The 13,309-nt window shown below is 43.4% G+C and overlaps 1 protein-coding gene across 2 annotated transcripts in view; it reads right to left on the bottom strand.

The window, feature by feature from the left end:
* The window catches only part of kcnk5a (potassium channel, subfamily K, member 5a), a 14,446-nt gene extending 1,417 nt beyond the window's left edge, over positions 1 to 13,029 (bottom strand). The window contains exons 1-5 of one of the 2 annotated variants that reach the window (XM_061794979.1): positions 12,458 to 13,029; positions 2,581 to 2,692; positions 2,258 to 2,424; positions 1,989 to 2,157; positions 1 to 1,280 (exon numbers count right to left, since the gene is read on the bottom strand). The exon at positions 1 to 1,280 is cut by the window's left edge and continues 1,417 nt beyond it. In XM_061794979.1, coding sequence (XP_061650963.1) covers positions 325 to 1,280; positions 1,989 to 2,157; positions 2,258 to 2,424; positions 2,581 to 2,692; positions 12,458 to 12,643 — 1,590 coding nt within the window. In that variant the 5' untranslated portion in view covers positions 12,644 to 13,029 and the 3' untranslated portion in view covers positions 1 to 324. The remainder of the gene's footprint in view (positions 1,281 to 1,988; positions 2,158 to 2,257; positions 2,425 to 2,580; positions 2,693 to 12,457) is intronic. The other variant, XM_061794980.1, reaches the window with a different exon arrangement.
* Between the last annotated feature and the right edge of the window lie 280 nt (positions 13,030 to 13,309).

Here is a 13,309-nt window from a genome sequence, read left to right as displayed (position 1 = left end):
ACACAGTCAATTTGTACAGGATTTAGATAAGCAATACCTGATGAATCTTTACTGCACATCTACAAAAGGCAACTCCAGCTGACGAAGTCTCGAGTCAATATTGATTGAGGATGTAAAATGTGTTTATATCCCAAATGATGGGGATTTTAATTCATGAGAAGAAAAGAACCTTTAGTTGAAGGAAAAGCACATTCATTTGGATTGGCAGTTGAGCCTTTTTTCCAGACCCAACAGCGCAATGGGATGTCTTTTCAGTTGGCATTGGAAAAACATCCAAAGCATCGACATTCACTACCGAGACAGTGCTGACTGTTTGCACAGCAACTAAGGTTCCGTATTGTCTTCCTTTGCATATTCCTCCACCAGAGTCTCGTACGAGTGGCTGTGTTCTGAAACATCACTGGTAAAAACAGAGCCATCTGACTCAGAACTCTGCTCCTCCTTGGAGACCGTTTCAATGTTCTCATCACATGTAGTTATAGATAGTTTCGCTTTGGAATCATCATCATCATCATCATCCTCCTCCTCCTCCTCCTCCAGATTATTGCCAAGAAAGTTTTCCTCATCAATGAAAGTAATGTTTGCATTTTGGAATGTAAGAGAATGGTATTCTTTAGAATCCCATGTCCTTCGACCGGTTCTCCCACAGTCTCCCCGACATCCGCTCTCCTGATCCACATCTTTGTCAAGCTGGTTCTCATACATTTGGTCCTGGTCAAGTTCAACGTCCCTATCACCGTGAGCCTCTGTTAGCACCAAACCATTGTCAGAGCCCAGGAGGTAATTTTTGGACTTGGAAAAGGCAACAGTGACACGGTCACTAAAACTATATCTTCTCTTCTGTCGTGGTGAACGGTCTAAACTCAGGATGGTGTGGCCATTAAACACGGGAGTATCATTGCAGCTCTTGGACCGAGCCATGTCTTTGGTTTTGTTGATGGCGTTGCCTTTGCTGGCGTTGAGTCTCTGGTCGCTTTTGGTGCCAATCTGCTTGATCAAGTCGTTGTAGCCTTCCTGCTTCTTGGACAGGAAGCTGAAGATGTTGACATCGTTGGGAGTGGGCGGAAGACGAAGCGCAGCTTTGTGAGACTCTTTATAGTGCCGCAGCTCATCGAGGGAAAGTTTGCGTAGCTTGCGTCTTTTCTTTAGCGCTTTGTGAGCCTCGACCACCATTCGCACTTTCCAGTTGAAGAACAAAGAAAGCCAAGCCAGACCTAGATAAATCCAAACCTCCACAAAGTAGCGGTACAGAGTAGGGTAGTCTTTTGTGGGTTCCACACCTGAAAGGAGACAGAAAAACAATACGTTTAATCGACAACAAGGTATTGTAAAACAAATACTGTAATGAAGAGTCATAAAAACTGCCGGAAGGAGAAGTTCAGCACAACAAACACGAAGCGAGTGTCTCTTTCAATGTTAAAAGGAACTTGTCAGGAATGTCCATTTCTGCGTGAAGACGTATGTACGCGCTATAAAGGGTTCCTCTGATGAATGGATAAGTACAAGCCATTTACCTTCCTCGGCTTGTAATGATGCTAACCATGTCAAGTGGCAAAGGTCATAAAGCTACCCGCGACTAATAGTTTGGCCTTTGACCAGCATCTAGCCATCCATTTTCCATACCACTTTTCCTCACTGGGGCGTGCGTGTGCCTATCTCAGCTGACTCTGGTTGAGAGGCGGGGTACACCCTGTACGTACTGCTAGCCAGCCAATTGCAGGGCACACATGGACAAAACCATTGGCACTCACATTCATACCAACGGACAATTTAGAGTCTTCAATTAACCTAGCACGCATGTGTTTGGAATGTGCGGCCGGCGGAAACCCACGCACGCAGACACAGGGAGAACATGCAAAAGGCCGGATTTGAACCCGGATCCTCGGAACTGTGAGGCAAATGTGCCGACCAGTCAGATATATTGTTTTAGATTTCCAATTTCCCGGTTACTGTAATAGCAAAGACGAATGTTTTTCCCCCAAACATACCTGCTACCAAGTCACCAAATCCAATTGTAGTCAAGGTGACAAATGAGAAGTACAAGCCTTCAATATATGTCCAACCCTCCTGGGACATAAACACAAAAGGCGGAAGGACTAAATGGATCAGCAGCCCCCAGAGAAGAAAAATAGCTGTACAGGTAAACTGAGCCTTCCTCTGCAATAGAAAAAAGAAAACATCTGTTCAGGTTGTGCTTTCAGAATGCAGATGTACAGTCTTTCGCCTTGACATCATCATAAAGAAAATATCAAGTTACCAGTGAAAATCCTCTCTTGGTTAGATAGTGACCAAAGTGCTTGGCTCGTCCACCAAAGAACTTCCCAAGCTCGCTGATCCAGGTAAAACACAACGGCACACCGAAGAGCCCATAGACGATGCAAAATACACGTCCCGCTAATGTTTTGGGAGCAATGTTTCCATATCCTTCAAAATGAACAGTCAAAAAAAATAAGCTTGAATTCAATACCACGGACCATTGAACTGTATACTTCATTTACAAACAGAAGTCCTTTTCTCAACATCATCTTGGGAAAAATAACTTTCTCCAACAATTCTACATAACCAGTAAAAAGTAATTACCTATCGTAGTTATAACTGTGGCAGCAAAGATGACAGCATTTGGCCAGTTCCAGTTGTTGAAAGTCTTGCTGCCGGTTATAGTGACTCCTTGGCCGGCCGCATCGGAAACTATCTAGAGACAAACATGACGAAAAGGGAGCAAGATGAACCCCGTTATACGCTCCAAGTCAATCGAGACAGGAAAATACATACATTCAATCAACATGAACATAATCATCCATTTGTGACGTCGAAAACGGAATGCATTTGATTTTCACTGCTGCGTACTTCCTGAAAAAAAAAATGTCGCCGCTGAGTTACTGCAGATCAAATGAATTTAGTTTCAAGTTGTCATTCGAACCCCTGCTTACAAACAGGAAGGAAAGCGGAACGACGTCGCTTACCAGCTATGCAGAGTACGCGGTGTTTCGGGAAGGAATATTTGTTCTTCAAAACGTAGACTAGATTAGTATTTCTTTAGCCATCCTTAAACCATGAGCATCGGATGTGTGTCGTCAAATCACCTGCACACATCAAATGCTCAAGTAGTAAGACATTCAAAAATACTTGATATAATAAATGATATAATGTGGCATCATTTCTTTCAAAAGTAGCTAGCGTTGTCCCAAGTCAAGTTGCCGACACTACGTGAGGCTTACAAATCCACGTTCTTTCACCAACTGAAGACGGCTCGGGCTTGGTTGGCGCTACAAAACGTCAACGTGTTCTCTGCGATCGCCACAAAATTGTACACACGGGTTCGCTGTTAAATCGCTCAGTGCTGTGATTTGAACTACATTTTGTGGGGTCTTTAACCGATGAACATTTATTTGGCTTGGCAGTTCTTTAGTGCAAAAGGTTCATGGGTGTTATTGCTGATTTTATTTATTGGAATAAAACTATACTGGATGATTGACCGGACCGAGGAAATTCCCTTCAAAGTCAAAATGATGAGGGGTGAAATGGTGACTGGAATGCACTTGTACAGCGCGCTATCCACACCACCACAGTGCCCAAAGCACTTTTGCAGAGCCAATAGGAGGCTATTGCTATGCTGCCAGGCCCACTGGGAGCAATTTGAGTTCAGTGTCTTGCTCAAGGACACTCCGACGGCAGACAGTCAGAGATTCGAGCCACCGACCCTTCGGTCACTGTGTGTGTGTGTGTGTGTGTGTGTGTGTGTGTGTGTATATATATATGTGTGTTGACTGGACGGCGGCATAAAAATGTCACTGGGTATCATTCAAAACATCAACGGTGAAGTTTTCAGTTCGTATTTGCGCCAGGAAGTGTCACTGCATTTGAATCACCTATTTTACTTTTTTCTTCCCGTTGATTTCATCCTTCACGTCTGCGAGTTGATTTAAATCTTACGGCGTTAACTCTTTGGGCTGCTTCTGTCTCTTTTTCCCCCCCTCAGTTCCTCAGCGGCATCCCAGTCATCACCAAATAAAGTAAATCATTAAATCACTCATTGTCGATTTCCATTTTTAAACTTTTCAACGTGCCTGCTCGCAATGCCCTGAGCATCTGACAGTTCCTTGCCAAGAAGAACATTGTCATGCCGGAGCAAGCGCCCTACTCATCCGACCTGGCTCTGTGTGATTTTTTTCTCCCCCTCTTTCCGAAGCTCAAGGGGGTCATTAAGAGAAGTCATTTTAAAGAAACTGTCAATGACAAGGGAACTCTGAACAATTCTTCCAGGAGTGCGCAAAGGTGTGGCAAAGTGCATTAGGCTCCAGGGAGATACTTCAAATGGGACAACTTGTAGCTTGGATTTGAAATCTCTCTTTTGTGACACTCATTGTCAAACTTTTCTGACACACCACACATGATTTCTTGGCAGACTACTAGGATAGCGTGAAGACGTCCTTCAACTGCTTTCAGCGGGAAGGGCATTTCTTCTGCCAGATAAAAAAACTGCTGAATTTCATGAAAGGCAAAACGCTGAATGGCAGGAATTACAATAAGGGCAAAGTACAAGCTTTCAAATACAGAGGTCAACATGTTCTCAAAAGTCAGAATATATCATGCGTCTCTACAATTGAGCAATCTTGACCATCTCGCTCTTCAGCAGATATTCAGGATGATATCACCAAGCACACAAACAACGTAATCCAGTGAATAAATGAGCGACCGCAGATCAGGCTTTGCAATGCACGAGGCCTTTACAAGGTCAAAGAGTCAGCCTCTGGTCATCTTAGGCAACAACGACTCTGAGAACAAGGCAAAGACAAAAAAAGCATGCACACGGGGCAGCCCAAAATAGACAATAATTGACACTTTAGCCTCTTTCGCCCCAAACTAGGCTGGCATTTCCCCCGCTCGAAGTCCCGTGTCTAAACGGCATCAGCTGTGTGAACACTCGGTAATGTCCCGCTTCGGCCAGAGCTGTCCGAAAAGGCACAGGTGAATACATCCGGCCATGCTGTTACACCGCTGATGTGCTAATTTACCAGGAAAGCAGTGGGAAAATTCAGACGGCAAGGGTGTAAAAGTCTGATGCGGCAGGAGCTGTGCAGTGCTGTCAGAGTGTCCTATAGGGTTGTCCGGCACGGATGACCGCTTACCCATAATCAGAATCCTGTCTCCCATTGTCTCAGTTGAGTCCAGGACCCGTTTGTCCAGCCTCCTTTGTCCCTTCGCACATATGCCCAGCAGACCACGCCACAGAAAAAGACGGCTGCGACCACAGTGTCGTAAAAGCTCTTCGGGGCTGTCCCCTGAACATCGAAAGATTTCCCACTGGAAAACATAGTCAAGCAGCACCCCCCGTCGGCGAAGATTTTCCTGCGGGTGCCCTTTTTGGGTGCCTTGAGCACCTGTCCTCTTCAATCTTTGTGAACATGCGGCAGGGAACCAAACTTGAATGTGATCCTCTGTCCAAACATTTATTACTGATAAACTACCATGTTGCACGGAAAGAAAGACTAAAAACAACCCTCAATTGAGGAAAGTAGTGTTGTTTTATCAAGTGATGGCTCACATCAACTGAAAGTGAAGTGAGGATGAGTTCAGAGCAACGCGAGTGTGGGGGACAGGAGGGAGTCATCAAGGCGCATCTGCTGTGTTCATGGTGCTGATGTTTGTGTTCCTGAAATGTTCTGCATACAGAAGACAACGCTAATGAAACTATTATTATTCGCACGGACGTGCAAAAACAAATCACATGATTTTCTAATCAATCAGAAGTCACTGTTAATGGTTGCAAGGATATATTAATTCAGCAATATGCAGTCTCATACTTCAATTAATACCAATGATTATTTTAAGGGTTAGGCTTTACATCGTTTATGTATTGCCTAAATTCAATTAGAATTATGAATGAAGTTTATGTCCAATAGGCAGCGCTCCACATGACTTGTTTTGCTTCTGGTAGCCCTCCATGTCACAAGGGTTGGTGACTGTTACTTTTCTACGCAAATTAAATGACTAACAAGCATTGGTAACATAAAATAGAACTTTGATACAGTTTACAAAGATCTACATTGATTTAAAAATAAGGGGAAAAAATGTGGCTTGAGGTAGGGTGCTATTCATATTAACAATGAGTATTATACTCTCCAAACGAGGTTAACTGTGCCCTAGCTAAAATTGCAAAGAAAGGATCCCTTGATACTATGAAAGAAGTGAAACCATGGCCAAATTGCAAGCTTATGAGTCTGCCGCTGCCATTCTGATAACAAAACAACTGTAAAACCCAACTGTTATCTGGCAGCTGGCAGTCAAGCACACCACTCCATTCCCAAAAGGTATTTTTCCTCTTCGGGCATACGAGCACGACGCAGCCGAGGAGCAACAGCCGCCCGTGGGCAGGATCGACGGAGTGAACTCATATCATTTGGGATTTGATTTCTGGTTCAGAGGTCAGTTGGTTGCAAACAGCGTTAAGGACAACCAATGTTATAGGTTTAACTGCCTGTGCTAATGACAATCCTGCCATGAACCAAACATACGAGATCTGGAAAATGTAGGTGGTGCGGTCGTATTTCCTAACCAAATACAGGAAGAAACGTTTGCTGCTAAACATGAAAAGAAGCAGCCAAGGCAATGCTATGCCGTGTCACGTTCGCCACTATGATGGTCGCAAAAAAGGAGTCGGCAGTAAAAACAAGAAAAAGCAGAACGCACTACTCCATAAAGCCGTTTGCAAGTGGTTGCTTTTATTAGATGACAAGCCTTTACCAATCAAACCACACACACAGTCGCTGTTCTTTCTTATTCATCCGTTATTGAGCTGATTAACATTTAACGACTTCAACCAGCATGGCTCTTGTGAGGGCTCCGCCCACTCCCAAACTGACAGACCACCAGCAAAGTCTGCGCTATTATATCCTTCAATGTGGTTGTTCATGCGAGAAACTGTTTGTAATACCACTGGTACAGCTATTACATCATTTATGACTAGTTCATCATTGAAAAGCAAACTAATAAGCAGCACTCAGAATTTGTGTCAACCTAGTTTGCCGCACGATCATTTCAAAATGGAAAAACAAAGTTGGAAACATTACACTGTATACACATAAAACATAGGCCAATCAATACCTCTGCTTGCCCGCAACTTTGCGGCCTTTTTCAATTGTGATACTGATGCATTTGCATCGTCATTTCTTTGAATATCAAGTGTTTGTATCGTAGCTTAATATGAAAAAAAAACCTTTTAGCAATAGCTGATCTTAAATGTTTGCATTCTTGTGTTGAAGTAGTTACTTTCTATTGATCCTTTTTTTTACCTTTACAACTGTCCTTTGAATCAGGATTGAATTTGTACTCTTATTTTAACACTGGTCTGTGTCTTTTGGTACGTGCAGCATTTGGTGCAGAGACTTGTTTTGGACCAGGGTTCAGATGATAGCGTTACCATTTGACCAAACGGAACACATTAGCAGAACAAAAGTGCCAGGTTTTGTTTTAACTGAACCAGAAGTGATGGAAGAGCAAATATAATTTCATGAATTCTTCCGACTAAATTGTTTCCTGAGGAACATAGATCCATGAGAGAAAAATTAAGGCCAAATCAGGGATTTGGTTACAAGCAACTACTGCATGAAAAGGGAAAGAAAGAAAGTGACTGAGAGTCAGGCAAGCCATGTAGCTTAAACTGCACTGTAGGCACATGACAAAGTTAGCTCGCACAGAAAACAGTGCGACACTTCATTCACTGGGGAGGTTTCACTCTGACCATGGGCCTTGTTTGATGAAAATGACACAGCATTGACAAACACAGGTGTTTGCAGACTTCACTTGGTCTTGCAAACGTGATGAGCCGGTCATGTGCGACTGGACTGCACAAGCACTTTTAAGGTCAGGTTGAAAAGAGTGGGAAAAGTCATTGTTGCGTACACATTTAACAATGAGGGATTGCATCATTGCAGGTGACTCAATGTAGCTTGGTGGAAGAGTCTCACAAACGTATGTTCCCTTTCCCGAGAAAATACTTTTTCATTTCATTTCGATATGGTTCTCAATCAATCTCGGTCACGAAGAACTGCACATTATGTGGTCTATGGTGGATTTCATACATGAACTTAGAGGACACTGGCCCTATTGTTGATCTTATGTCATTGTCCAGAAGACACTGCATTTGTTTAATATGTAAAGACATGAAATATTGGTAGTACATTGTTTTGGCAAAAAAAAAAAAAAAAAAATCCATATTTTTCTAAATGCATGCAAATATTTTTGGGATTCAAACTTTTGGAGACTGCAATGTGCACCTGGCTGCAAACATTTAATGCAACGAGCAGGATACTTGCATAATGATCATTTATTTGCAAAAGATAGGATAACGAACACCACCCTTGCCTTGCTAAATCTTTATGACAGCTTCTTCAGTGCCTAAGTCGATGGCACCATAAACAGTGACGACTTTAAGGGAAGGGAACTGCTGTTAATGGAAAACTTTCGTTAAGCATGCTACACACACACACACACACACAATATATATATATATATATACACACAGTGGGTTCAGAAAGTATTCAGACCCCCTTCAATTTTTTTCCCTCATTAATGTACACAGCACCGGCATATTAACAGAATATTGCAGATTTATTTAAAAAGAAAAACTGAAATATTACACAGCCATATGTATTCAGACCCTTTGCCGTGACACTCATATATTGAACTCGGGTGCTGTCCATTTCTTCTGATCATCCTTCAAATGGTTCTACACCTTTATTGGAGTCCAGCTGTGTTCGATTATACGATTGGACTTGATGAGGAAAGCCACACACCTGCCTACAGAAGACCTTACAGCTCACAGTGCATGTCAGAGCAAATGAGAATCATGAGGTCAAAGGAACTGCCTGAAGAGCTCAGAGACAGAATTGTGGCAAGGCACAGATCTGGCCAAGGTTACAAAAAAAAAAAATTCTGCTGCACTCAAGGTTCCTAAGAGCACAGTGGCCTCCATAACCCTGAAATGGAAGACGTTTGGGACGACCAGAACCCTTCCTCGAGCTGGCCGTCGGGCTGTTCCAATACAGTCCAGTCCCAACAGTGAAGCATGGTGGTGGCAGCATCATGCTGTGTTTTTTTTTTTCAGCTGCAGGGACAGGACGACTGGTTGCAATCAAAGGAAAGATGAATGTCGCCAAGTACAGGGGTTCACCTTCCAACAAGACAATAACCCGAAGCACACAGCTAAAATAATGAAGGAGTGGCTTCAGAACAACTCCATGACTGTTCTTGAATGGCCCAGGCACAGCCGTGACTTAAACCCAATTGAGCATCTCTGGAAAGACCTCAAAGTGGCTGCCCACCAACGTTCACCATCCAACCTGACAGAATTGGAAGGAGGAATGGCAGATGATCCCCAAATCCAGGTGTGAAAAACTTGTTGCATCATCCCCAAAAAGACTCATGGCTGTATTAGCTCAAAAGGGTGCTTGCTTCTACTCAATACTGAGCAAAGGCTCTGAATACTTATGGCTGTGTGATAGTTCCGTTTTTCTTTTTTAATCAATCTGCAAACATTTCAACAATTCCCTTTTTTTCTGTCAATATGGGGCGCTGTGTGTACATGAATGTACAACCCCAATTCCAATGAAGTTGGCACGTTGTGTTAAACATCAATAAAAACAGAATACAATGATTTGCAAATTATGTTCAACCTATATTTAATTGAATACACTACAAAGATATTTAATGTTCAAACTGATCAACTTGATTGTTTTTTGCAAATAATCATTAACGTAGAATTTTATGGCTGTAACACGTTCCAAAAAAGCTGGGACAGGGTCATGTTTACCACTGCGTTACATCACCTTCTCTTAGAACAACATTCAATAAACGTTTGGGAACTGAGGACACGAATTGTTGAAGCTCTGTAGGTGGAATTCTTTCCCATTCTTGCTCGATGTACAGCTTCAGCTGTTCAACAGTCCGGGGTCTCCGTTGTCGTATTTGACGTTTCATAATGGTAATTTACCCATGCCATTGGTACTAACACAGCCCCATAGCATCACAGATGCTGGCTTTTGAACTTTGCGTCCATAACGGTCCGGATGGTTCTTTGCCTCTTTGGCCCGGAGGACACGACGTCCACAATTTCCAAAAACAATTTGAAATGTGGACTCGTCGGACCACAGAACACTTTTCCACTTTGCGTCGGTCCATCTTAGATGAGCTCGGGCCCAGAGAAGGCGGCGGCGGCGTTTCTGGGTGTTGTTGATAAGTGGCTTTCACTTTGCATAGTAGAGTTTCCAGTTGCACTTCCGGATGTTGCGCCGAACTGTATTTACTGACATTGGCTTTCTGAAGTGTTCCTGAGTCCATGGGGTGATATCCTTTCCACATTGATGTCGGTTTTTGATGCAGCGCCGCCCGAGGGATCGAAGGTCACGGGCATTCAATGTTGGCTTTCTGCCTTGCCGCTTACGTGCAGTGATTTCTCCAGATTCTCTGAAGCTTTTGGTGATATTATGGACCGTAGATGATGAACTTCCTAAATTCCTTGAAATTGTACATTGAGGGACATTGTCCTTAAACTGTTGGACTATTTTCTCACGCACTTGTTGACAAAGAGGTGAACCTCGCCCCATCTTTGCTTGTGAATGACGGAGCAATTCAGGGAAGCTCCCTTTCTAGCCAATCATGGCACCCACCTGTTCCCAATGAGCCTGTTCACCTGTGGGATGTCCCAAACAGGTGTTTGATGAGCATTCTTCAACTTTCTCAGTCTTTTTTGCCACCTTTTTCACCCAGCTTTTTTGGAACGTGTTGCAGCCATCAAATTTTAAGTTAATGATTATTTGCTAAAAACAATCAAGTTGATCAGTTTGAACATTAAATATCTTGTATTTGTAGTGTATTCAATTAAACATAGATTGAACATGATTTGCAAATCATTTGTATTCTATTTTTATTTATGTTTAACACAACGTCGCAACTTCATTGGAATTGGGGTTGTAGAAAAAAACGAACTTAAATGATTTTAGCAAATGCCTGCAATATTAAAAAAAAAAAAAAAAGCGAAAAATTTAAGGGGGTCTGAACACTTCCATCCATCCAGTTCCTGAGCCGCTTCTCCTCACGCGGGTCGCGGGCGTGCTCGAGCCTATCCCAGCTATCGTCGGGCAGGAGGCGGGGTACACCCTGAACCGGTCGCCAGCCAATCGCAGGGCACATATAAACAAACAACCATTCACACTCACAGTCACACCTACGGGCAATTTAGATTCTCCAATTCATGCATGTTTTTGGGATGTGGGAAGAAACCGGAGCGGCCGGAGAAAAGCCACGCAGGCACGGGGAGAACATGCAAACTCCACACAGGCGGGGCCGGGGATTGAACCCGGGTCCTCAGAACTGTGAGGCTGACGCTCTAACCGGTCGGCCACCGTGCTGAATACTTTATATATATAAAAATCAGATTTCACATGCCTCTCCAACAGGTTCCTGGCAGGGGAACAAACAAGACTATGCCCGAGTTTGATGTCAGGAGCTGTACTGGAAACCCTCTCGAAACACAAAACTAAAAGATCTTTGTTTTTCATTGCAGACTTAAATTACACTTCAAAATCTTCACTCCCTTAATATTCCCATTCAATTGAGGTCTTTGTGGGGATTAGGCTAATGAAGTGCAATGAATTGGGGGAGGTTCATGGTCATATCCTTTTCAGACCCCCAAATACAAAAAGCAGAGGCAAAGAAAAAAATGGGGGATGGGTCAGGAAATAAACCTCCCAAATACTGATGTAGGCCCATACTGGGGGACACGTTGAGACTCGCTTCATGTCTGTCTCAAAACTGCAGAAAACAAGTGGAACAAATCTACAAACAAAACAATGTTGACAAGGAAAAACATACATTTCGTCTTGGTGGAGGAAAGAAAGCGGCCCCACACCTTGGAGAAGTGGAAACATTTTGGAAAAACACCTGTGGAATAGGAATGTTACACTTCTAATGGATTCATTGGAAGGAGACGGTTAAACCGCAGGTCACTTGTTCTCGCTTTACTAGCCAAGCGGTTCTGGCACTGACAACTTTGGACATTGCAATAGAACACCATGTACTGCACCATTTTTAAAATGAGATCACACAGGTCAACTTCCTCCACACACCCATGAAAAAAGGCTGACCCATGCATATATGCATACTATATACACGTACACACTATCAGCTACAAGAGCACAACAGGGACATAAAACAATTATTAGGTTGGCATGGACACAAGCACCACATCACAGATAACGTGAAAGGTAACCAATTACGGATGACTGAAAATATAGCGGTCGCCAGCCAATCGCAGCAATATTGTGCGTGTATGTATGTATATATATATATATATATATATATATATATGAGGGAAAACCATAACCATCATGCAGCCCATTCATCATTCATTTGTCATAAAATGAAAGTGTCAGCTTAATGAGTGACTAATTATTCATACCTGTAATATTTTGTCCAAGTCATCTTTCGTCAGACAGCGGTAGTCCTTAAGTATTTGCTCCTTCTGGAGTCTATAGTGCTTTGCGGCCAGCTTCCAATTGGATTCCTCCAAGACTTGAAAAATAGCTGCCCCGATGGACAGGTAGAAAATAATGGCAGAAGTCAACAAGGGGCCTTTATCCACCATAGTGGTGTCCTGTAGCTCAAAGTGAGGGAGAAGAGGAGGAAAGTCAGGCTGACAGCAGCAGTAATAAAAGCGCTGCTCAAGCAGTCATTGTCGCAGAATGTTGGAGTTTTCTTGTTCCACGCGAGGTTTATGGAGAGTCGACGCGCGCCACAGGTGACAGCATGCGTCCTCGCCACATAGCAAAGCATGCAAAACATGCACCGGCAGGCAGCCCGATATTGCCTCCGACAGACAAAGTGCAGCCGCTCTGCTATTGTTTCCACGTGCAGCTGGAGAAATAGCGTGAAATAGCCAGCCCGGAGTCGACGAGTGGAGGACTTCGCAAGATCCGCCCAGAAAGAGAGGAGGGAAAAGGCGAGCTATCGACCAGGAGGAGGAGGAGGAGGAGGAGGAGGAGGAGTGGGGAGACAACTTCTACTTTGGTTTGTTCCTTTTCTTTTCCTGGTTTTGACTGCTTGCTTGCTTGCTGTGCAGGGCAGGACAGGTGTCAGCTTCACAGTTAGCGGACTCAAGTGTGGCAATAATAGGGTGCTCGCACATGCACTTAAGAAGAAGTTACTTGTGTTTAAAAAAAAAAAAAAGGACCGTGGTGGTTAAAATGGCAGTTATATGCTGCACGTTTTCACAACTTGGCATCATGAAAAAAATAAATCCTCTGCACACCAA

Source organism: Phyllopteryx taeniolatus, chromosome 13 (genome assembly GCF_024500385.1).
Source record: "Phyllopteryx taeniolatus isolate TA_2022b chromosome 13, UOR_Ptae_1.2, whole genome shotgun sequence".
Lineage (NCBI taxonomy): Eukaryota > Metazoa > Chordata > Actinopteri > Syngnathiformes > Syngnathidae > Phyllopteryx > Phyllopteryx taeniolatus.
The sequence above is the reverse complement of the archived record's forward strand: the minus strand, read 5'-3'. Positions and strand labels throughout refer to the sequence as shown.